General features: G+C 39.4%; 1 protein-coding gene across 3 annotated transcripts in view; it reads left to right on the forward strand.

Annotated features, from left to right (window-relative positions):
• LOC135471811 (disabled homolog 2-like) overlaps positions 1-21651 on the forward strand; it is a 38201-nt gene that overhangs the window by 11923 nt on the left and 4627 nt on the right. The window contains exons 4-11 of one of the 3 annotated variants that reach the window (XM_064751163.1): positions 3702-3836; positions 5159-5314; positions 7494-7547; positions 11194-11286; positions 11632-11673; positions 15252-15644; positions 16395-17414; positions 20644-20703. In XM_064751163.1, the coding sequence (XP_064607233.1) occupies positions 3702-3836; positions 5159-5314; positions 7494-7547; positions 11194-11286; positions 11632-11673; positions 15252-15644; positions 16395-17414; positions 20644-20703 (1953 nt within the window). The remainder of the gene's footprint in view (positions 1-3701; positions 3837-5158; positions 5315-7493; positions 7548-11193; positions 11287-11631; positions 11674-15251; positions 15645-16394; positions 17415-20643; positions 20704-21651) is intronic. The other 2 variants (XM_064751165.1, XM_064751164.1) reach the window with 2 other exon arrangements.

Consider the following 21651-nt stretch of genomic DNA (forward strand, 5'->3'; position numbering starts at 1 on the left):
TTTTTAACGTGACCATTGCCTAATTTGCATATATACAGTATAATTTTTTGGGGGGTGAATAATCAGCACTGTTCTACCTTTGGTTTTCAGCAGTACAGCAGTGATTATAGTGTCTGTATCATGCACAATGCATGTGTACCATTGGCGTTTTTTAGTGTTTACACAAATTTTGTTTTTTAATTCCAGAAAACAGTTGGTCTTTCATTCGCAGACTTGAAAACTCTCAGATACATGTAGCATCGTTTTGAATTGTGTTATAAAATGTGTACACGGCCTCAATGTCACATTTAAATTTTAGGATCCGAACATTCAATTCCGACACCCCCCTCCTGCCCGATACATCTTTGACACCTTTATACATACACCATTTTGACATGCATTTATAGCAGTGACATTTCTGAAATCAAATCTGTACCATTTTAGTGGAATTATAATTATATTAAATGTCCCAAATATGTGAATAATTATGAGCTCACATGTAGCGTAGGTCACATGTAGAGTAGGTCACATGTAGAGTAGGTCATATGTGGAGTAGGTCATATGTAGAGTAGGTCATATGTGGAGTAGGTCATGTAGAGTAGCTCACATGTAGCGTAGCTCACATGTAGAGTAGGTCACATGTAGAGTAGGTCATATGTGGAGTAGGTCACGTAGAGTAGGGCACATGTAGAGTATGTGCCCTACATTTAAAGAATGAATCAATGATTATGGCTTAACACCACATCGGCATGATTTCAGCAATATCATGGTGATTCATATAGAGATGACTGGCTTTTCAGTATGTTGACTGTATATATATATATTGTATATCTTAATTTAGAATCCTCGGTATGCTCACGATATTAAATTGTGGTTAGTCACAAAATTTCACCCACAAAATAAGTGTCATAATATATTATTCATGTAGGTGAAACTTTCATTTGTGCAGTAGGATGTCATCCTACCTTTCAGCTAAACCGCAGAACACCATTATGAGATTAACATCAAAAAAAAAACTTTCTGAGACATGGATAATGACTGTAACTTGTCATCTCTGTATTACAATATAAAGCATTATAGTGGTTGGTGCTGTCATTATCTACATTCAGTGGGTTGTACATATATGAACAGACAATACTGGAATGTTTTACTGACACATAATAAAATAGATTAATTGGCCACTTTTGCACATGTTTATAGTACATATACATCTACATCGACACCTCTTGATACAGATATTAATAAATGTCGTCCAAGTACATATGTGGCTGCGATATTACTGTATATATACATGTATATATGTTAAGTGACATTACGTTAGACATCCTGTATGAGTACGCTGGAGATATTTGTGGGCATGTACTGAGCTGCACGGCCAGTCACTTAAAGGGGGAGTGGCTCTGTGTTAATGACTATGGTCTGGATGTGCCATCATGTAGCTCTTACCCATGTCATGCATGTCCGGGAAGAAATGAGGTGACCCACAGGGGGCTTAATCAGACCACTGATCAGGCAACAGCTGATTTATTACTAAATGTATGTGTTCCACCTAAGAAGCCAGCACTAAATTATTATTATTAAATAAATTATTATTTAATTCCATGAGTAACCCGTTTTAGACTTCAATAAAAAAGACGATTTTTTAGGTTATACAGTGAAGCTCTGCTTGTAAATGTACCCCCTTTTGATCATAAGTTGTCATCTCTCGGGTTGTAGTTTTAATCTGTGTATGTGTTAATACAATGTAGGCCATCAAAAACAATTTATTGGACTTTTCTCAGTATTGAATTGACACTTAATTGATACGTTGCTTTCTTTGAAATTATGTTGTTGTATTGAATTGAAAATTGCTTAGATATGACCAGCTATAGATCAGATTCGAGTTTCACTCTGTTTTGTTAACTTTCAGTGAAATTATGGCATCTTTTTTGTCTTATTATGGACTGTGTTCATTGCCCTAATTTGAAACTTGGCACATGGTTTAACCAAGACAATTTACAGAGGTACAAATTTTGGTTCATATCATCATATTGACAAAATTATGGCCCTTTTTTTTTCTGTTGGGGACTTTTGACGTAGCTATTATTCAGATAGCTGCTATTCAGATAGCCATTATTCAGATAACTCGTATTCACATAGCTGTTATTCAGATAGCTCAAGGCATTAGGTGACGTCTTACAAAAGTAATACTTTCAGAATGTTTCATTTACAATTATATAGACACTGTGTGTAAGTATGGATCAAGTTTTCAAACATGTCAATTTTTAAAAAGTCAGGGAACTTCAATTTTATTTTAACATAAATATATATTGACTAGACATCCTTGTATTGAAATTCTTGTTCAGCATTAATGAAAGAATGTATTTGTGGTATAGTCATGTGGCCCCCAGCTGTGACTGTGGCAGACGGCACACCTCAGTGAATATTACCTGCCCCAGGTTGTAAAAGGGTTTCTGTGTCAATTCTTATGTTATGCAAGTTGTACATGTCAGTGTATGTTAAGTTACTGCAAGAAGTTTCCAGACTGATGCAAAAGATTCCAGGTGGAGATATTTTAATATGATGCTGGCATGTATATCTGTTATCGAGGTTAAACACTTAAGTTTCTTGCATAACAGGGGATAAATTCTGTAAACACTTGTCACTGATAAGAGTAGCCTAATCAGTTTGCCTTTTGCATCACATGCATATGTTCATGTACAGACAGACCTCGTGTTAGATCAGTTTTTTTCTTATATCTCCTCTCGTATACAACATCTCTTTATTGTATGTACATGTGCACAATAAGTTTTGAGAGAATGGATTTAGTGGATGGATTTTATCAAAACTGTTCTGCTCGACAAGCAGAAGGGTTAACTTGTCCAATCCTCCCCCCCCCCCTTGCAGTTTTTTCACATTACCAACACTTCCCACAAAACCCATACTGTGCAAAGCCAGTCATAACTAAGACTTTACAAAATGGGCTGTCATGGTATATTCTCAAGTGGTTTTAAAAACACAGGGGATAAGTCGAGTAATAATTGAACCTGGTGATGTTCCAGTGAGGCAGCAGTATATATGTAAATTAGAACTTGCCTACTGTAAAAGGACACACTGTCATGATTTGACCAAAATGAATCATGGAAGATATTGTTACCACCATCAGTGTGGCTCTAAAGACTTACTGTAAATCTTCAGTGTACTTTTCAGCTTCTAACGCACTGTTTTATGTTGAATCTGTCCATAATATTACTACGAAAATGATTTGTTTGTGCTACTAATGATGCGAGTTCTCTCAGAATGTTTGAAAATGTTGGTGGCAGAAGTGGTTGAAAAGGTTCAAGAATTAGGGTTGTAACTTATGAGAGGTAATTTCAGGTTTTCGCAGTGAACCTGCACAAGCGCTGAAAATTACTCTACGGTCTCATGGTGTGATTTGATATGCGGAATGTGCCTGTGTTTCACATCACAAAGTAGCACTTGGGTTATCTTTTTTTTTTTTTTAATGATCTTGTTGGGGTTTTGTGTGTGTGTGTGTGTGTGTGTGTGCGTGTTTTTTTTTGACAGGCTTTGAGTAAATCATGATGTCAGCTCACAAAATTTCTATCGGACTCAAAATTATTTTTTATTGTTATTATTTGTATGTTTTATTAGTAACTACAGTTCTTGTAGGCATAGGTAGGTAGAGAAAACAGATTAGCAATTGTGTTTAACAATTCCTTTGCCTCTTTTTGTCATCACAGGCCATCGAGCACAACCATGCCGTCCATAGAATTTCCTTCATCTCTCGGGACGTCACCGACAATCGAGCCTTCGGTTACATATACGGAGTAGGAGATGGTACTCACAAGTTCTTTGCCATCAAAACGTTACAGGCTGTGAGTTATGGACTGGCTTTTTTGGGGGGTTTTTTTTAGCCACAGATAATTGTAGATTGCGCAGTCTATATATCGAGTTATCTTTTTACACTGTTAATTTATATCTTTAGACAGTCTCTGGTGTTTTATGCAGTGACACATCTCTAGCAGGGTTTTTCTGTCTGAAGTCTGATGTTTTATGCTGTGACACACCTTTAACAGGGTTTTTCTGTCTGAAGTCTGGTGTTTTATGCAGTGGCACACCAGTAGCAGGGTTTTTCTGTCTGAAGTCTGGTGTTTTTAAACTTCAGGATATCCATTCCAGTGTTTCCCTTTGTCTGTAGATATCCTGGTGTTTTATACATTGAGATACCTGTAGTTGCGTTTGTGTGTCTGAAAACTGTCTTGTGATCTATACCAAGATATCTGCTCCAGTGTTTCCCTCTGTCTGTCTGTCTGTCTGCCTGTTTGCCTGTAGATATCCAGGGTGTTTATACATTGAGATACTTGTAGCATCGTTTGTGTGTCTGAAAACTGTCTTGTGATCGATACCAAGATATCTGTTCCAGTGTTTCCCTCTGTCTGTCTGTCCGTCTGCCTGTTTGTCTGTAGATATTCTGGTGTTTTACACATTCAGATACATATAGCAGGATTTTCCTGTGTTCCCCTTGTATATCTATAGACAGTCTGGTGTTTTATACTTTGAGATATCTGTTCCAGTCTTTCCCTCTCTGTGTGTTTCTGTCTGAAGACAGCCTACAAGCTGGTGTTTCAAAAGTTGACTTCCAGTGTTTCCCTCTGTCTGTAGACAGTCTGGTGTTTTATACTTTGAGATATCTGTTCAAGTCTTTCCCTCTCTATGTGTTTCTGTCTGCAGACAGCCTACAAGCTGGTGTGTCATATGTTGACTTCCAGTGTTTCCCTCTGTCTGTAGACAGTCTTTGAGATATCTGTTCCAGAGGTTCCCTCTGTAGTCAGTCTGGTGTTTTATACATTGAGATATCTGTACCAGTATTTCCCTCTGTCTGTCTGTCTGTCTGCAGACAGTTGACAAGCTGGTGTTTCATATGTTGGCATTTGTGTTCTATTGTTTCCCTCTGTCTGTCAGTCTCTGCTGTTTTATACATTGAGGTGTCTGTTCCAGTGTTTTACTCTCTCTGTCTGTCCCTGATGTTTTATACATTGAGATGTCTGTTCCAGTGTTTCCCTCTGTCTGTCAGTCTCTGCTGTTTTATACATTGAGATGTCTGTTCCGCTGTTTCCCTCTGTCTGTCTGTATGTAGAAATGACAGTACTAAATGATCTTACCCTGTCAACTTCTAAATGACTCTTTCTACTTGTAGGCCGAGTATCTGGTGCTGACCTTGAGAGATCTGTTCCAGTGTGTTTACGAGTTAAAGAAACAGGAAATGGAGGAAGCCAAAAGCAAACAGGAAACAGGGGAGACCACTGAAGGAACAGAGGGTGGGCCAAAAGAAGGGGGGGACAACATCTATCAGGTGAGAGAAAGTCACTGTTTTAATTTATCACATTATGTCATTTGTACATCAAACAGGTCATTGGTGCGGGTCATGACATTGTCATGAAAACTCTTCTCTTTCAATCGCTAAAACACATAAAATGTGAGTCCAATCCTTGCCCTTGGGCACATTCCATTGATCTCACTGTTCATTGGGCCTTGGTGACAATAAGCCGTCTACAACACTTGCATGGCCATTCAATGAAAACCACTTTTCTTTCACTAGTATGTTGTACATAGATGACAGTATGTTGTACAAAGACCTTTCCCAACTGTCAATCAACAACACGCAATTGACCAATCATTATTGTAGCAGTATTGTTGCAAATAGGTCAACCGGTTGTCCCACACATTGGTTACAAATGCTCAATCTTTCTGTGACGCCATGAGGTCAGAATTGCTCTCTCCGGGAATGGAATGAAAAATTTACGCTGTCACGACAAGGTGTGGTGGGACATCAGATGTAATGGATGCATCCATTGGGACTGTAACTTTTTAAAGCTCACAGGAACTCCAGTTTCCTCCACCGGTTTCCAAGAAAAATGACCACAGTATAAGTTGAACAATGATCAAAGAGTATAAATATACTATAAGTAAATATAAGTAATTCAAAGAGCTCATTATTGTCGGATTCAAATGTGAAGCAAGGTGGTTTCCTGCAGGATAAGCACTGTTTCCTCCACCCTTTGGTGGATTTGGTGGCTTTGGGGGATTATTCTTAAGGTTATTTTATTTTTATAAAACAAAGAAAACCAAAGGTCAGTTTCACAAGGAACTCATGATGTTATATGCATATAACTGCAGTACCATGGCAAAGTTATGCCTACAGTACTAGTTGCTATGGTATGTACTTTAGGGTATGCACTGATGCTAAGGGAGTTTAATAATGACTCCAAGCTATGAAGAATATTGCCTGATAAATTCAAATGAAATGTTTCATAAAGTTCCTTTTAATCATGTGTACTTATTGTAGATTTGCATACAATTTTGACAATAAAATTTCAGGTTTCTTCATGTCTGAAAGTATTTTTGCCCAAATTAAACTTAAAGAAAGGGTGCCCAAATTGAAAAACTGTATTTAACTGCAGTCTGACTTAATCTGGGACATCAAGTGATCAAACCTTAAAAATGTTTATTTTAGTTTATCTACACCTCACCTTTTATCTGCTTTTTAACTTCCTGAACCATATGTTCATAGTCTGCTTAATATTATCAAAATGTGAAACTCAGAGGTCATATATACATGTAAATGCCATAGTTTCTAGTGTTCTTGTGTAATGAAACTAACGTAGGATTGTAATCCAGCATTGTTGCCAGCAGTGTTTTGGTCTGATGTCCTTCATGCCTTTGTCAACATTTATTCATAGTTTTGAGCACCCGGGCTCCTCGCAAGGAGCAAGAGGTGATAAATAACATGGACATGAATGGGCGAAATGCTGATTGTGCCTATTGCTTAAGTTTAAAGTACTATATGACATTGGAACTATTATATCTGAAGGCTAGGTTACATCCTTTTCCGGAAAGAATTTCTTGCTTAAAAGCTTTTTTTTTTTCCATTTTTTACACTGAAATCTTCTACAGTGCCTATCTCACTTGTGTTAAATTTGCTTTGGTTTCACCTCCAGCGCTCTTGTCACATGACCAAATAATATGCTGACGAACAGTTACAGTATAACATCACTGCATAACTATGAATTTGTAGATGGTCTAAAACACCACCAGGTACAATGGTCTCCACACTTCAAAAGGCTTTATATACTTTTCATTCCTCACCCAAAACAGGCTTAGCATGATTGTCATAGCTGTCAGTTTCCTGAACACATGTAATCAGAGGTACCAATGCTATACCATGTGTACACATTCAGAGGAACTGTATTGCCATGTTCATCAAAGCCATTGACGTTATATAACTTATGTTTTGTCACAGTCCTGTAAACACAATATCTTTGAAGTCTTTAATCAATTTCCATTTATGATCTTGCTCATGTGCACCTAGTCATATAGGAGATCTTCAGCATTGAGACATCTTTCCACATGCAAACCAACCGCTGGCTGAGTGACTGTCTCTTTGACTGCTCACAAAAAAAAAAAAAAACTAGTTGACAAATTGATGTATCAGATCTTTTAACGTATCATTTATCTATTATGTATTTGATCAGGTACCTACAAACGGAGCACCTGTGGAGGGGAAGGAAGGTGAAAGCATATACCAGGTAATTCTGACTCTAGGCAATACTTTATGGCTCATCTAAAATTGTTTCTCAATTGTTCTTTGTACATCTGTGCTGCATGCAAGAAAGTAAAAAACAAAATGTAAGAAAAAGCAACTTTAGTACTTCCTCCCATATTATGCTTCAGAGGAGGATATGCCAAGTACTAATCAGCCTAGTACTGATCAACCTGGTGTCAGTAGACTGTGATGGAGTAGGGTATCATTACTGCTGTCATCAGCCTGGTGTCAGTAGACTGTGATGGAGTAGGGTATCATTACTGCTGTCATCAACCTGGTGTCAGTAGACTGTGATGGAGTAGGGTATCATTGCTGTCATCAGCCTGGTGTCAGTAGACTGTGATGGAGTAGGGTATCATTGCTGTCATCAGCCAGGTGTCAGTAGACTGTGATGGAGTAGGGTATCATTAGTGCTGTCATCAGCCTGGTGTCAGTAGACTGTGATGGAGTAGGGTATCATTACTGCTGTCATCAGTCTGGTGTCAGTAGACTGTGATGGAGTAGGGTATCATTACTGCTGTCATCAGCCAAGTGTCAGTAGACTGTGATGGAGTTCGTTGTCAGTTTTGCTGTCATCAGCCTGGTGTCTGTGATGGATTAGGGTATCATTACTGCTGTCATCAGCCTGGTGTCAGTAGACTGTGATGGAGTAGGGTATCATTAGTGCTGTCATCAGCCTGGTGTCAGTAGACTGTGATGGAGTAGGGTATCATTGCTGCTGTCATCAACCTGGTGTCAGTAGACTGTGATGGAGTAGGGTATCATTACTGCTGTCATCAACCTGGTGTCAGTAGACTGTGATGGAGTAGGGTATCATTAGTGCTGTCATCAGCCTGGTGTCAGTAGACTGTGATGGAGTTCGTTGTCAGTTTTGCTGTCATCAGCCTGGTGTCTGTGATGGATTAGGGTATCATTACTGCTGTCATCAGCCTGGTGTCAGTAGACTGTGATGGAGTAGGGTATCATTAGTGCTGTCATCAGCCTGGTGTCAGTAGACTGTGATGGAGTAGGGTATCATTGCTGCTGCCATCAACCTGGTGTCAGTAGACTGTGATGGATTAGGGTATCATTACTGCTGTCATCAACCTGGTGTCAGTAGACTGTGATGGAGTAGGGCTTCATTACTGCTGTCATCAGCCTGGTGTCAGTAGACTGTGATGGAGTAGGGTATCATTACTGCTGTCATCAGCCTGGTGTCAGTAGACTGTGATGGAGTAGGGTATCATTACTGCTGTCATCAGCCTGGTGTCAGTAGACTGTGATGGAGTAGGGTATCATTACTGCTGTCATCAGCCTGGTGTCAGTAGACTGTGATGGAGTAGGGTATCATTACTGCTGTCATCAACCTGGTGTCAGTAGACTGTGATGGAGTAGGGTATCATTACTGCTGTCATCAGCCTGGTGTCAGTAGACTGTGATGGAGTAGGGTATCATTACTGCTGTCATCAGCCTGGTGTCAGTAGACTGTGATGGAGTAGGGTATCATTACTGCTGTCATCAGCCAGGTGTCAGTAGACTGTGATGGAGTAGGGTATCATTACTGCTGTCTTCATCCTGGTGTCAGTAGACTGTGATGGAGTTTGTTGTCATTTTTGCTGTCATCAGCCTGGTGTCAGTAGACTGTGATGGATTAGGGTATCATTTCTGCTGCCATCAGCCTGGTGTCAGTAGACTGTGATGAAGTAGGGTATCATTGCTGCCTTCATCCTGGTGTCAGTAGACTGTGATGGAGTTCGTTGTCAATTTTGCTGTCATCAGCCTCGTTTCTGTGATGGAGTAGGGTATCATTACTGCTGTCATCAGCCTGGTGTCAGTAGACTGTGATGGAGTAGGGCTTCATTGCTGTTGTCATCAGCCAGGTGTCAGTTGACTGTGATGGAGTTCGTTGTCATTTTTGCTGTCATCAACCTGGTGTCAGTAGACTGTGATGGATTAGGGTATCATTTCTGCTGTCATCAGCCTGGTGTCAGTAGACTGTGATGAAGTAGGTTATCATTGCTGTCTTCATCCTGGTGTCAGTAGACTGTGATGGAGTAGGGTATCATTACTGCTGTCATCAACATGGTGTCAGTAGACTGTGATGGAGTAGGGAATAATTTCTGCTGTCATCAGCATGGTGTCAGTAGACTGTGATGGAGTAGGGTATCCCAACTGCTGTCATCAGCATGGTGTCAGTAGGCTGTGATGGAGTAGGGAATAATTTCTGCTGTCATCAGCATGGTGTCAGTAGACTGTGATGGAGTAGGGTATCCCAATTGCTGTCATCAGCCTGGTGTCAGTAGGCTGTGATGGAGTAGGGTATCATTGCTGCCTTCATCCTGGTGTCAGTAGACTGTGATGGAGTAGGGTATCATTACTGCTGTCATCAACATGGTGTCAGTAGACTGTGATGGAGTAGGGAATAATTTCTGCTGTCGTCAGCATGGTGTCAGTAGACTGTGATGGAGTAGGGTATCCCAACTGCTGTCATCAGCATGGTGTCAGTAGGCTGTGATGGAGTAGGGCATCATTTCTGCCGTCTTCAGTATGGTGTTAATACAGTGAGGCAACACAAAGACCAGCTCTGAGATAGTATAAGGAGAAGTTGAGACAGCTATTGGCTTCACCTTTGCTACTTTCATTGTATTCTTCCGCAGTGGTTGCCAGCCAGTAGAATATTCAAGTCTTTTATTCAGATGAAAGAAGATGATTCAAGGAATTACGGTCTGGTGTTAATTTGACCTGTAGTCGTTGGTGCTGAGAATGCGAGAAGCTAATTGTCATGACTGAGTGTTCAAGTTTTGCCATTTTAGTTCTGGTTTGTCCGTCTGTTTGTGTGTATAATCTTTGGTTTCCACACAATAGCTCCTGTTGCAGATGTAATCAATGGATGTGTGCATTTGTGGGAAATAAAATCTCTGAATTTGATTGGTTAAAATTATACTTTAAAGGTGCACTGCTATGTTTCCATGAGTCTAAAAACAATTTGTTATCAGGCTTCACTTGTTATCGTAATTTGCCATGTTTCCAGGAGTCTAAAAACAATTTGTTATCAGGCTTCACTTGTTATCGTAATTTGCCATGTTTCCAGGAGTCTAAAAACAATTTGTTATCAGGCTTCACTTGTTATTGTAATTTGCCATGTTTCCAGGAGTCTAAAAAAAAAAATTTGTCATCAGGCTTCTCCTGTTATTGTAATTAATACAAGGTTGTGGAAGTTTTCTGTGTGAACATATTCTATTAATTAGCACTATTTTTAATATCAATCTTAGCAATTGCCCTGTGTGGTAAACAAATGTTAAATACATAAATTGCCCTCTGTTGCATTATTTATGGAAAACTCTTTGTGTTTAGAACAAATCTGGTGAGCGTCATTTATGCTTAAGACAAAAAGTAGTAGTTTATGGGATGTCATTGACATCAGGTGAATGCACAATGATAAGGAACAAGCCATGGCATTTTGAACGATGTTTTACTGCAGATTTATGTGGTTTATTTGTTGTGAATTAACATAAGCTACAAATTTCCTAGACATATGGAAAAAAAAAACAACAGAAAAATGTAACACAATTGTCACAAAGTATGTACTCAGATACCTTTCATTTTCTTTGCAGTTCACCTTTATATGTTTTTTGTCTCAATCTTCTCAGGTGCCTGGGAGCAACGCTCCAGTAAATAACACGGATGAGACTGACACTGCTAACCTGTTAGACCTGGAGAATGAACTACAGTCCCTTCAAGAAGTGAGTATAAATAATGCCATATATTCAATTATTACAAAATAATTCTTTTCAATTTCTTTTCAATGATATTAGCACAGCAAAAGTAGGTTTTAGAGAAGTGAATAATAAGACAGATGATTATGTGTGTTTTTTCCACTCAGAAATTTCACACAAGTATTTGAAACCTCTCAATTTTATTTTTCTGTTGTTTTTTTACACATATCTTTTGTTTTTAAGAAAGTAAAAGACAACATATAAAGTTTAGTAGTACTTTTGTTCATTTACTAAATATAATGTTTGCACATTTTTATGTACTTAAATTGACAACATAAACATTATAAATGATAAGTATATTTTATTCTTTAGTTTATGAAGGATACAGAGCACATCAACGGTCAGCTGGAGAATGTGAGAGTTAGCACTTAACACTGGATTTACTGACATCTAGATATAAATGTAGCTGGGAACATGGAGCACTTGAGAACTATGAGCTTGTGTTACACTTCTGTTGCACATTTGGGAACTCTGAGCTTGCCTAACACTTTTGTTGCACTTTTGGGAACTGAGCTTGTGTTACACTTTTATTGGACATTGGGGAACTCTGAGCTTATGTTACACTTCTGTTGCACATTCGGGAACTCTGAGCTTGCCTGACACTTTTGTTGCACATTGGGGAACTGAGCTTCTGTTTTGCTTTCGCTGGACATACTTTGGTTGAAGGAGCTTGCAATATACTTTCTTTGGACATAGTTTGGAAGAGGGAGCTTGAGTTGTACTTTTGCCAGATACAATAAGCTGGTTCGATATTTCGTTGAGGGATTTCAGACAAACTGGGCTGAAAGAAGTGATTTTTTAGTAGCTGCAAGTGGCATTGTTGAGCCTCCAGACCTGACTATGTAAGATGCACATCCAATCTAGAAACTGTTGTGAAACCATGCCTTTAGCTGTAGTTTGTGAGACCCCTCTCCCTGTCTCATCCAAACCAATATGAACTTGGGAGACTCCTGAAATGTTGATGGAGACAGACAGACAGACAGACAGGTAGGCACAGAAAAAGCAGTTCATAACAACAGCACACAAACGCAAATGGACTAAACCAAAAGCATGCAGAGAGGATGTCGATGGAGCTTATTCGGAACACAGAGCTTTTATTACAATTCACAATTTCACTGGACATACTGTATTTCACCTAAAGTTTGTAAAATACACATTCTGAAGTACATGAAGACGTTAATATGATACTTCACAAAAACTTATTATGTGACCCTATAAGATGAATGAATCAGACAGAAATCAAGCAAAACGAGTCACTTGAAAAGTGCTAAACTTCAGGTGAATTACATTATTTATTTATTTATTTATTTGATTGGTGTTTCACGCCATACTCAAGAATATTTCACTTATACGACGGCAGCCAGCATTATGAAGGGTGGAAACCGGGCATAGCCCGGGGGAAACCCACGACGATCCGCAGGTTGCTGTCAGAGCTGAATTACACTAAATTGGGAACAGAATTTTTTCTACTTTCTCTGGACTATCCTATTTTATGGCTATATTTCCAAAAAGCTATATTTTTCATTTTTTATGGTAAAATCTTATTCAAGGCCTATCTCACTTGGGTTAAATTTTTGTTTTCACTTCAAGTACTCTTAGTCTGCTTCGGGAGTGGTAAATCCAGGGTCAGTCCTGGGTCGAGTCACACCTAAGACTTTAAAAGAGGAAGTTGTAACTTCCTGGCTTGGCATTCAGGATGAAGGGGATAGTGCAACAACTGGTTGACCCGTATCAGTATAATGGCTCTGGCGGGGCAGCTTTCTTGCCTTTCGTAAGTCGTCTCAGTGAAGCAGCACTAGATAAAAGAGGGGTGGGAATCCATCCTGCAACAAGGAGGCACATGCACTCTAAGAATTCCTTCATTGTCAGATGACTGAAAAATTGTTAAGTATGACGTTAAACCCCAAGCACTCACTCACTCAATCACTCACTCAATCACTCACTCAAGTACTCTAGTCACATGACCAAAGAGTGTGCTGATGATTGGCACAGACATCATGACATCAATGCAAAACTATGAAGACAGTGACAGTGTCAGTGCACAAAGGGACATCACTCTGCTGTGGTGCCATTTCAAGCTGGGAATCAGCTGTTTGTTAATTACACGAAAGCAGGGTTTAGGCACAACGATTGTAATCTTCATGAACACTGTGGTTTATACTCCAGTTACACAAGCATGAGTTTGACAGCCATGTTTTTTTTTATTTATTGAAGACAACTGCTGTGAAAAGTAATAAAATGAAAATAAAAGACATATCAACCAGTCAGAAGCCACACAAGACTAAGGGGATCAACAAGCCAGTTCACAAAGTAGGAAAACATAATGCTACGTCAGTATTTCAGGAGTATCTACTAACTAACTAACATTGAGCAAATTTGGGAAAAGCATTCTGTGCTCTTTCCACAACAAACATGTCAAGGAATTCTGTCAAAAATCAAAAGCCTCTGTCTGGTTTCATACATGACAAATGTATGTGTTTGTGTTCATCGAAGTCATTATCTTCCAAACTTTTCCAGCTCATGCTGGCTTCCTCTCCAGCCGTATGTGGGAAGGTCTGACAGCAACCTACGGATGGTCGTAGGTTTCCCCCGGGCTCTGCCTGGTTTCCACCCACCATAATGCTGGCCGCCGTCATATGAGTGAAATATTCTAGGGCGTCAAACACCAATCAAATAAATAAATAAATCCAAACTTTTCCTTCCCTTGACCTTGAAGCACACAAGCTTGTCTCCATTGTTGAGTATACAGGCTGCATCTGCTGAATTGTAGACAGCCTATATTTGTATCAAGAGTTGTGTCCCTTTATAATCTATATTAGTCTAGGAAATTACATGAAACCTGCTAAAAGAAATTTTAAAAAAAACAGATGTTTTGTGATACCGTTTTGATTTGTTTTACCAGTTTTTATTAACAGTTTTGTTTTTAACCGTTTTCTTTTATGTCTTGGGTTCTAAAACAGGTGTTAGCTTGGAGTAGATCAAATGGTGATTTTTGCAAATTTTAGTGTACATACAAAATGCGAAAAGATGTGGTATTAAATGGCTAATCTGTGAACTTGTTGGTGATGGTATGACTTCCTTTGCTTCTTTTAAGGAGGATGTATTTTGCTTAGTAAGGTGCACATCACCTAACCACGAGGCACATAAGCTTGCGACTTGGTGAAGTGGTTAGCATTCCAGGGTGGTTCCATTACTTATAATACAGTAATGGGTGGCGCAATGACTAAGGAGCCTCTTACCAATGCGGTCGCTGTGAGTTCAAGTCCAGTTGAGGACTGGCAACGGTCTACGGATTGTTCCTGTTGCCTCCCACCATAATGCGAGCCATGGTCGTATAAGTGAAATTTTCTTGGGTACGGTGTAAAACACCAATCTAATAAATAAACAAAAATAAATGAATCATAAGCTGCTGTTTCAATCCCAGCCTTAAGCAGAGAATTTGTATATTTTCCCACTCACTGTTCTTGGGGCCTTATTGATAGTAAATAGTCGATAACAGTTTTGTGGCCACTTGTTGAAGACCACTTGCATCACACATGGGAAAGTTCATCATTAACTTGCCAAAGGTCAGTGGTTTACTTTAGGGACCCAAGTTTCCTCGACCCATATAACTGACTGCCATTGAATAAGTGGAAAAATTTTGAGTATGAATTGAAACAAGAATCAAGCAAATAAATAAATTGTAAAATATGGTGCTGTTACTGATTTATGCCTTCAGTTACATGTCCATGGAAAAATGAAAATTACCTTTCAGATGCTGTTTGGCTAATTATTACCAGTTCCTGTTTATTTATTACTGTATTATAAGTAATGGGTATATATATATATATGGTTAGCAGAATAGGAAATAAAATAATTCAGATTGGGCAGGAACTACTCTGTACACCTGTAAACTCCCATTGTTTACAGTATGTACTGGTTCCTCATTTCAGGGCATTCAGCAAATGGATACTTTCGAGGACATATTTGGGTCAGGTTCTGGCCAGGCACCACCAGCTGAGGGCACTGCTCCCAAATCAGATCCGTGGGGAGCACCGGCCACCAGCACAGCAGACTCCTCAGGGTTTGGAGACAGTTTTGGTGCTACATCTAATGTTCCAGCCAATAACAATGACCCATTTCAGACAGCGTTTTCTACTCCAAGTACAGCTGCCCAGTCACCATTTTCAGCACCGCCTGCAGCCACCACACCGTTTTCTGCACCACTGGTCCAGATGAACTTAGCTGCGGTGTCGTCTTCCCCATTCCAGTCCCCGGCGCCAGCACAAACCATGGCCCAGCCTGGTGGTTTTGGTTCCGGATTTATCACTGCACCAACATCCATGGTAACCATCCTCGCCAGCAGATCTTTTGATGTTAACATTATAACTGCTGCTGATAATATATCAGCATTTTTGTCAAGGCTGTATTTCTGAATCTGTTTAAGGAAAGTTCATTCACATTCACATGAGACTTTTCGCCTATTCAGATCTTTACGTATGTTAAAGGGGCTATACCCTCTGTCAAATTTGATTTCTGTGTTTGCTAATCAGATCAAATCTGTGTTCACCAATCAACTCAAATCTTCTTTATTTACAAGGATAGCTCAAATTACTGCCTTTAGATAAATATCAGACTTGTACTGTTTATAGCCTATGTTAAATGGTTCCAAATTTTGACAAAGATAGAATGTGACCCTCTTTATATATTGTAGGAATTTTTTAAAATTTATTTTACAAATTTTGAATGTTAACACATAGGCATTGGGAACTTTAAATATTGGGTTATTGAAAAATGACAGCAAAAAAGACGCTGATACATGTTTTTTTCAAAAATCTCTGTTATAGCCTCTTTAATTTTTGTATATTAATCAGCTTAATTTGTGTGTATGTATAGTGTTATAATCACTGTATGTTTTACTTAAAATTACATCTAATATGCAGGGCTGCAGTTCTACTGCTATGTTTTTTTATTGGATTTTGTCTCGTTGGCTCCTTTAACCCCATCAAATCAGAAATGCAAAAAAAAAAAAAAACAGTGCGTGATACAATTCCTGTAATGGGATTCCTGTATTTTATTTATGTTGTATGTTTCAGAACCCCATGGCGGGACTGTCTGCTCCACCCATGCAGTCAGGATTTGGTCAACCCACCTTCGGCACTGCCCCAAGCCCCGCTCTCTCTAACCCCCTGGCAGGGGGGATATTCGGGACCCCTGTTCACCCAGGAATGGGCTATTCTGCCCCACCAGCGGCCACTAACCCTTTCAGTGCGGGAGGGTTTGCGGGGCCGCCTGCAGCTAACCCCATACCCAGTGGGGACATGTTTGGTGGGGCACCAGTCATGATGCCCACTAACACTAACGCCCCAGCAGTACCTCCACGCTCGGGGGAAGACGGCGATCAGAAGCCCCGGGCAGGCAGTGACTTGTTCGGCGACCTCTGCGAGATTGGGCCGAGCAAGACGAAAGGAAAGTCGCCGAAGCAGTTGTTTGAGGAGCAGAAAGCTGAACCGAAGAGGACGCTGAATGAGTTGAAAGTTGTCCCCCCTACTCAGGCAAGTCTTAGCCACCTCATACTCTCCAGCCCATCCCCTACCACCAAGACAAACAGCTTCTGTGATACGGCCGACCATTTTGAGCCCTTCCCCTTCCCCGATGACAACAACCCAGCCGATCCCTTCCACCCTCACAAACCCGACTCCAACAATATTCACTTCCTTTCTCAGTCTTCCAGCCAGATCCCGATGAACGGCAGGTCAGCACTAGGAAGCAGTGGGGATGATGACTTTTTTGACATGCCTTCACCACTCACCCCACCCCCTCCTCTACCAGGGGAAAACACGGTGAATGGTCACGGTCCTCCTCTCCCACCCCCCAGGCCAGGGGTGCCAGGGCTCAAGTCCATACCTCGACCACGAGGTGGAAAGTCCAACACGCCAAACACTCAGGCCACGAACAAAACAGTGGCAAATGGCTCAGCCTTGTTGAACTTTGCTGTGAGTAATCCGTTCGATGATCCGTTCTTTACCAACGGCGATATGTCCGGTGTTTCAGCGACAACTGTGATAGTCAGTGAGAAATCGAGATCCTCTACAGTCAGTGCAAGGGACACCAGTGTAAGTACAGCATGTCCGCATCCTCATTGGCTGCTGGGAGCTGGGTTTTTGTGAATAATGTACGGTGGGTGTGTCTTGATCAACCAATCAGACGAAGTCTGAGACATCTCAATCACCTATCACTGTCACATGATGTAGATGACTAACAATGGAACATCACTACTGTGATGACAACATCTTTACTGGAGATTTCTGACAACAAGTACAAAATAGGGAAATAAGGTTTTAAGCTGATTGTCCAAACAATAGTAATAATGTTCTGGAATATTGTTCAGCAAATTATATCAGCCTTTAGTTTTAAAGCCCAAGAGATAATCATGTAAATATATATTAAGTTTTTGACCATTTGTATGGAATCAAGTTTTTCAGATGATAATAATATTTTGGAATCAAGAATAAAATTGAAGGTTCTGACCCCAAAACTTCTGCTCCCAAACTTTAAAGCCACCTTGTGACCATGCATACAGAAACCTCATGAAATACAACTCAAAATGATGGTTTCTGAGATCACACTCAATCTGTGAATGAAAGAAATTTGCATGAAAGCTTTACTTGTTAGTTTTAATAAAGCTTGATTAGTTTGAGCACCCGACAGGAACCAAAAAGGAACTGAAATGGCTCTAAATATGACTATGATTAACTTTTTCCTACGAGATACTCCACAGGAGACCATTAGAACCTAACGTTTAGTAGCAGACCAAAGGCTAAGAAGCTCTGCCTGAAAAGAGTACCTACAAATCATGAAAGTCTGCCAGCAACCTGCAGATGATCGTGGGTTTCCCTCATGCTCTGCCAGCTTTCCTCTCACCGTAATGCTGGTCACCATCGTATAAGTGAAATATTCTTGAGTACGGCATAAAACACCAATCAAATAAACAAATAAACAATCAAATAAACAAATCATAAAACAAAGAAAAGTTTCACTTTCATTAAAATTGGTAAATTCTATTTCTGGTATAATAAAGTTCAGAGAGTGGGATGTTTGAAATCATCAAACAATGTAACTTTATGAGAAAAGTTTTACATTCGTAAAACTTCGTGAATCCTATTTTCTGGAATAATCACAATTAGACAGTGTGGCATTGAAACCATAAAACAGTTTGTGCAGTTTATGAGAATAATATTAAAGTGTGCTTGAAATTCAAGTTATCTTGGTTACTGAACTGTAGCTAATATTACGCTCTGATGTTAAGCATTGTACATGCATTGTCTCGTACAACTGATGTCTTACTCACAGCTTGGATGATTGTTCTGCTTTCTACTTCGGCCTAGTACAATGACGTGTCTGTCGTGAATACATTCACGTTTGACTTGTTTATCATGTCAACACTAATCTTCTGTTAAAACTGTTCTTCGTTGTGCTCTGGTGTCATTTTTTGACTTGTTTATCATGTCAACACTAATCTCCTGTTAAAACTGTTCTTCATTGTGTTCTGGTGTCATTTGTTGCTTACATAGTTCTGATGTTCTTGTTTGCAGTTTAGTTTTGGATGTGCACATTCTCTTCCACGTCACACTTTCCTAACCCTCTTCCTGGTACACATTGTTTGACCTCTGTCTATCCATCATTGTATCAAATTGGACCTTTCCTTATATGTCTAATATAGTGAATTTAATTGCTAAAATGTGTGAACTTTAAAGTTGCATGTACTTTGTTGCCTGATATAGATGTTGCTGTTTTGTATTTGTAAAGTTGATGTGCTGGTATACATATGATTTCTTCTGGTTTAAATCATTGCTGACTGATACTATGGCTAGTACAGAACTGTATTTTATTTCTTTTCCAGTTGCTTATTGGTTTTAATGCACGCTTTTAAATTTAACATTAATGGTTTTGTCTTGATCTTTTTCTGGGAACTCCTTTTGAGAACTTCATGATGTGTTATACTTCGCTTTGTCAGACGAACTTATTTTGTAAAATCTACTTTGACTAGTTGTTTGGAATGATTATGGTCACATTCTTGTTTTCAGTTTGCCAATAAGTTTCTCTCTCAATACACTTCTCAAAAAGTAATATCCAGCTCAGAAAGCTGTGAATAGGGGAGTTTCGAGTTGGAACTCTTTTGTCATCAGAGGTAAAAGCTGTGTCATGTGAATGGTGAAAGATGTTAGGCAACCTTTGTTGACATTAATTTACAGACCGCCTGTCTCACCCTTTTCCAGAGGCACGAATGACACCTCTTTCCTTTAGGAACTTCTCAAGTTCACAAACATTTCAGACTCTCAATCTTCTCTATTATTCCTCCGCTCTAAATTACTATTGATGACACTTTTTTTCAGATGCTCGTGTTATAGTGAATGTGATCAAAAATAGTTACTAAGACTTTTGACAGGTCACATGATACAGTTGGGACAATTTCTACCTGATAAAAGAGTTAGAACTGGAAACTCTTCTGTTAGCCTCATAATAAAGAATGTGTACCTTCAAAGTCTTTCTAGAATTTTGAATTTTATAGGAGTGTGTTGTGTTGACTTTATTCTGAAAAGAAGTCAATTCTTTTGTCTTATCGATAAACAAACAAACACATATCACTGTGTTCATAACAAATTTTAGCTCTAAAATCATATTCATAAATTTGATATATATTTTTTTTTAGTTGATTGATGTTTTACGCCATACTCAAGAATATTTCATTTACTCCACGGCGGCCAGCATTTGGTGGGATGAGACTGGGCAGAGCTCGGGGGGAACCCACGACCATCTGCAGGCTGCTGACAGACCTTCCCACGCACAGCCCGAGAGGAAGAATTTGATGTATTAAAATGCAAGAATCCTTTTATTCTCTGAAGTTGACTTCTGAACTGATTTAACTTGTCAAATTTTCAGCACCATGGTAGAACTAAAAAAAAAAATACTGTTCACTTGATCGCTTGTTTCGCAGTTTCTCTGCTCCTGAGGGGCCTCCGTGGCTCAGTCGGTTAGCGCGCTAGCGCAGCGCAATGACCCTGGAGTATCTCACCAATGCGGTCGCTGTGAGTTCAAGTCCAGCTCATGCTGGCTTCCTTTCTGGCTGTACGTGGGAAGGTCTGGCATCAACCTGCGGATGGTCGTGGGTTTCCCCCGGGCTCTGCCCGGTTTCCTTCCACCATAATGCTGGCTGCCGTCGTATAAGTGAAATATTCTTGAGTACGGCGTAAAACACCAATCAAATAAATAAATAAATCTCTGTTCCTGTTACCATGCTGACCACACTGTGTTATAAGCATTTATCTACCTGTTTTTTGTCAGGCTCCTACCGCCAGTCCGTTTGGAGACTTCAGTATATTTGGCGCACCCCCACCAAGCAGTGTAAGTATCTAATATTATCCATTGGTCACAGTCTCACAGAAGGAATTTTAAGCATTCCCCTGGCTCAGGATCATGAACCTGTCCAAGACTTAAGTCAAAATTTTGATCATTAAATTTGGTATGTTCCTTTCCATTAATTTAGCTGAAATTTGTTCTACAGTAACTTACCCAGATTTTACACTGTCAAGCAATATTTTGACCTTGTTACATTGGAAATAACAATTTTAAAGTCATTTGAAGTTTTGACTTAAATCCAAGATCTCTTTGTTATCCCCGGGGTTAGCTTCCATAAATTCCAAGAAGTGGCAAGAAGCAAACAATGATACTGTCTTGTGTGCTTTTGCATGAAGTTTTGTGGTGAGCCTGCTTACTTTCTACCAGTATAACATGTGTGTCACACATGGAAGACTTTCCTTGTACAAAAAGTGTCTATCACTTATCACTCTTTGTTTTTAGAGTGTAATTCATTTTTTTTTAAAAATGTAGCAGTACTTGTTACACAGATGAATGAACCAATGCCATAGTGTCCAAGGGGAATAAGCCATGTTCAGAGCATACAGTGTATACACCAATCCAGGGTCATGCATGGGATAAGCAAAAAGCACATGGCCATTTGCACCTATGTTATTAATGATTTTGCGACATTCTAGAATTCAGCTCAGTTCTGGGTTTTTTATGTGTATGTTGTTTCTTTTTTTGTTATCTTTCTTTTTTTTATATTAATATTTTTTATTATTTCATTTTTTTTTATTAATAATATTTTTTTTTGAGGTATCAACATGAACTATGCTCGAGCTCAAAATCTCAGGTGTTACAAAGAATCACATAAAATACATGAAATTTCCTGAATAGCGTGTGACTGCTGAATGTTACAATGTGTTAACATATCTATATGGGTTTGTTTGTCCCACAGTAAAGAAATCCTGGACACGCGAATATGAAACATCC

Source organism: Liolophura sinensis, chromosome 7 (genome assembly GCF_032854445.1).
Source record: "Liolophura sinensis isolate JHLJ2023 chromosome 7, CUHK_Ljap_v2, whole genome shotgun sequence".
Taxonomy (NCBI): domain Eukaryota; kingdom Metazoa; phylum Mollusca; class Polyplacophora; order Chitonida; family Chitonidae; genus Liolophura; species Liolophura sinensis.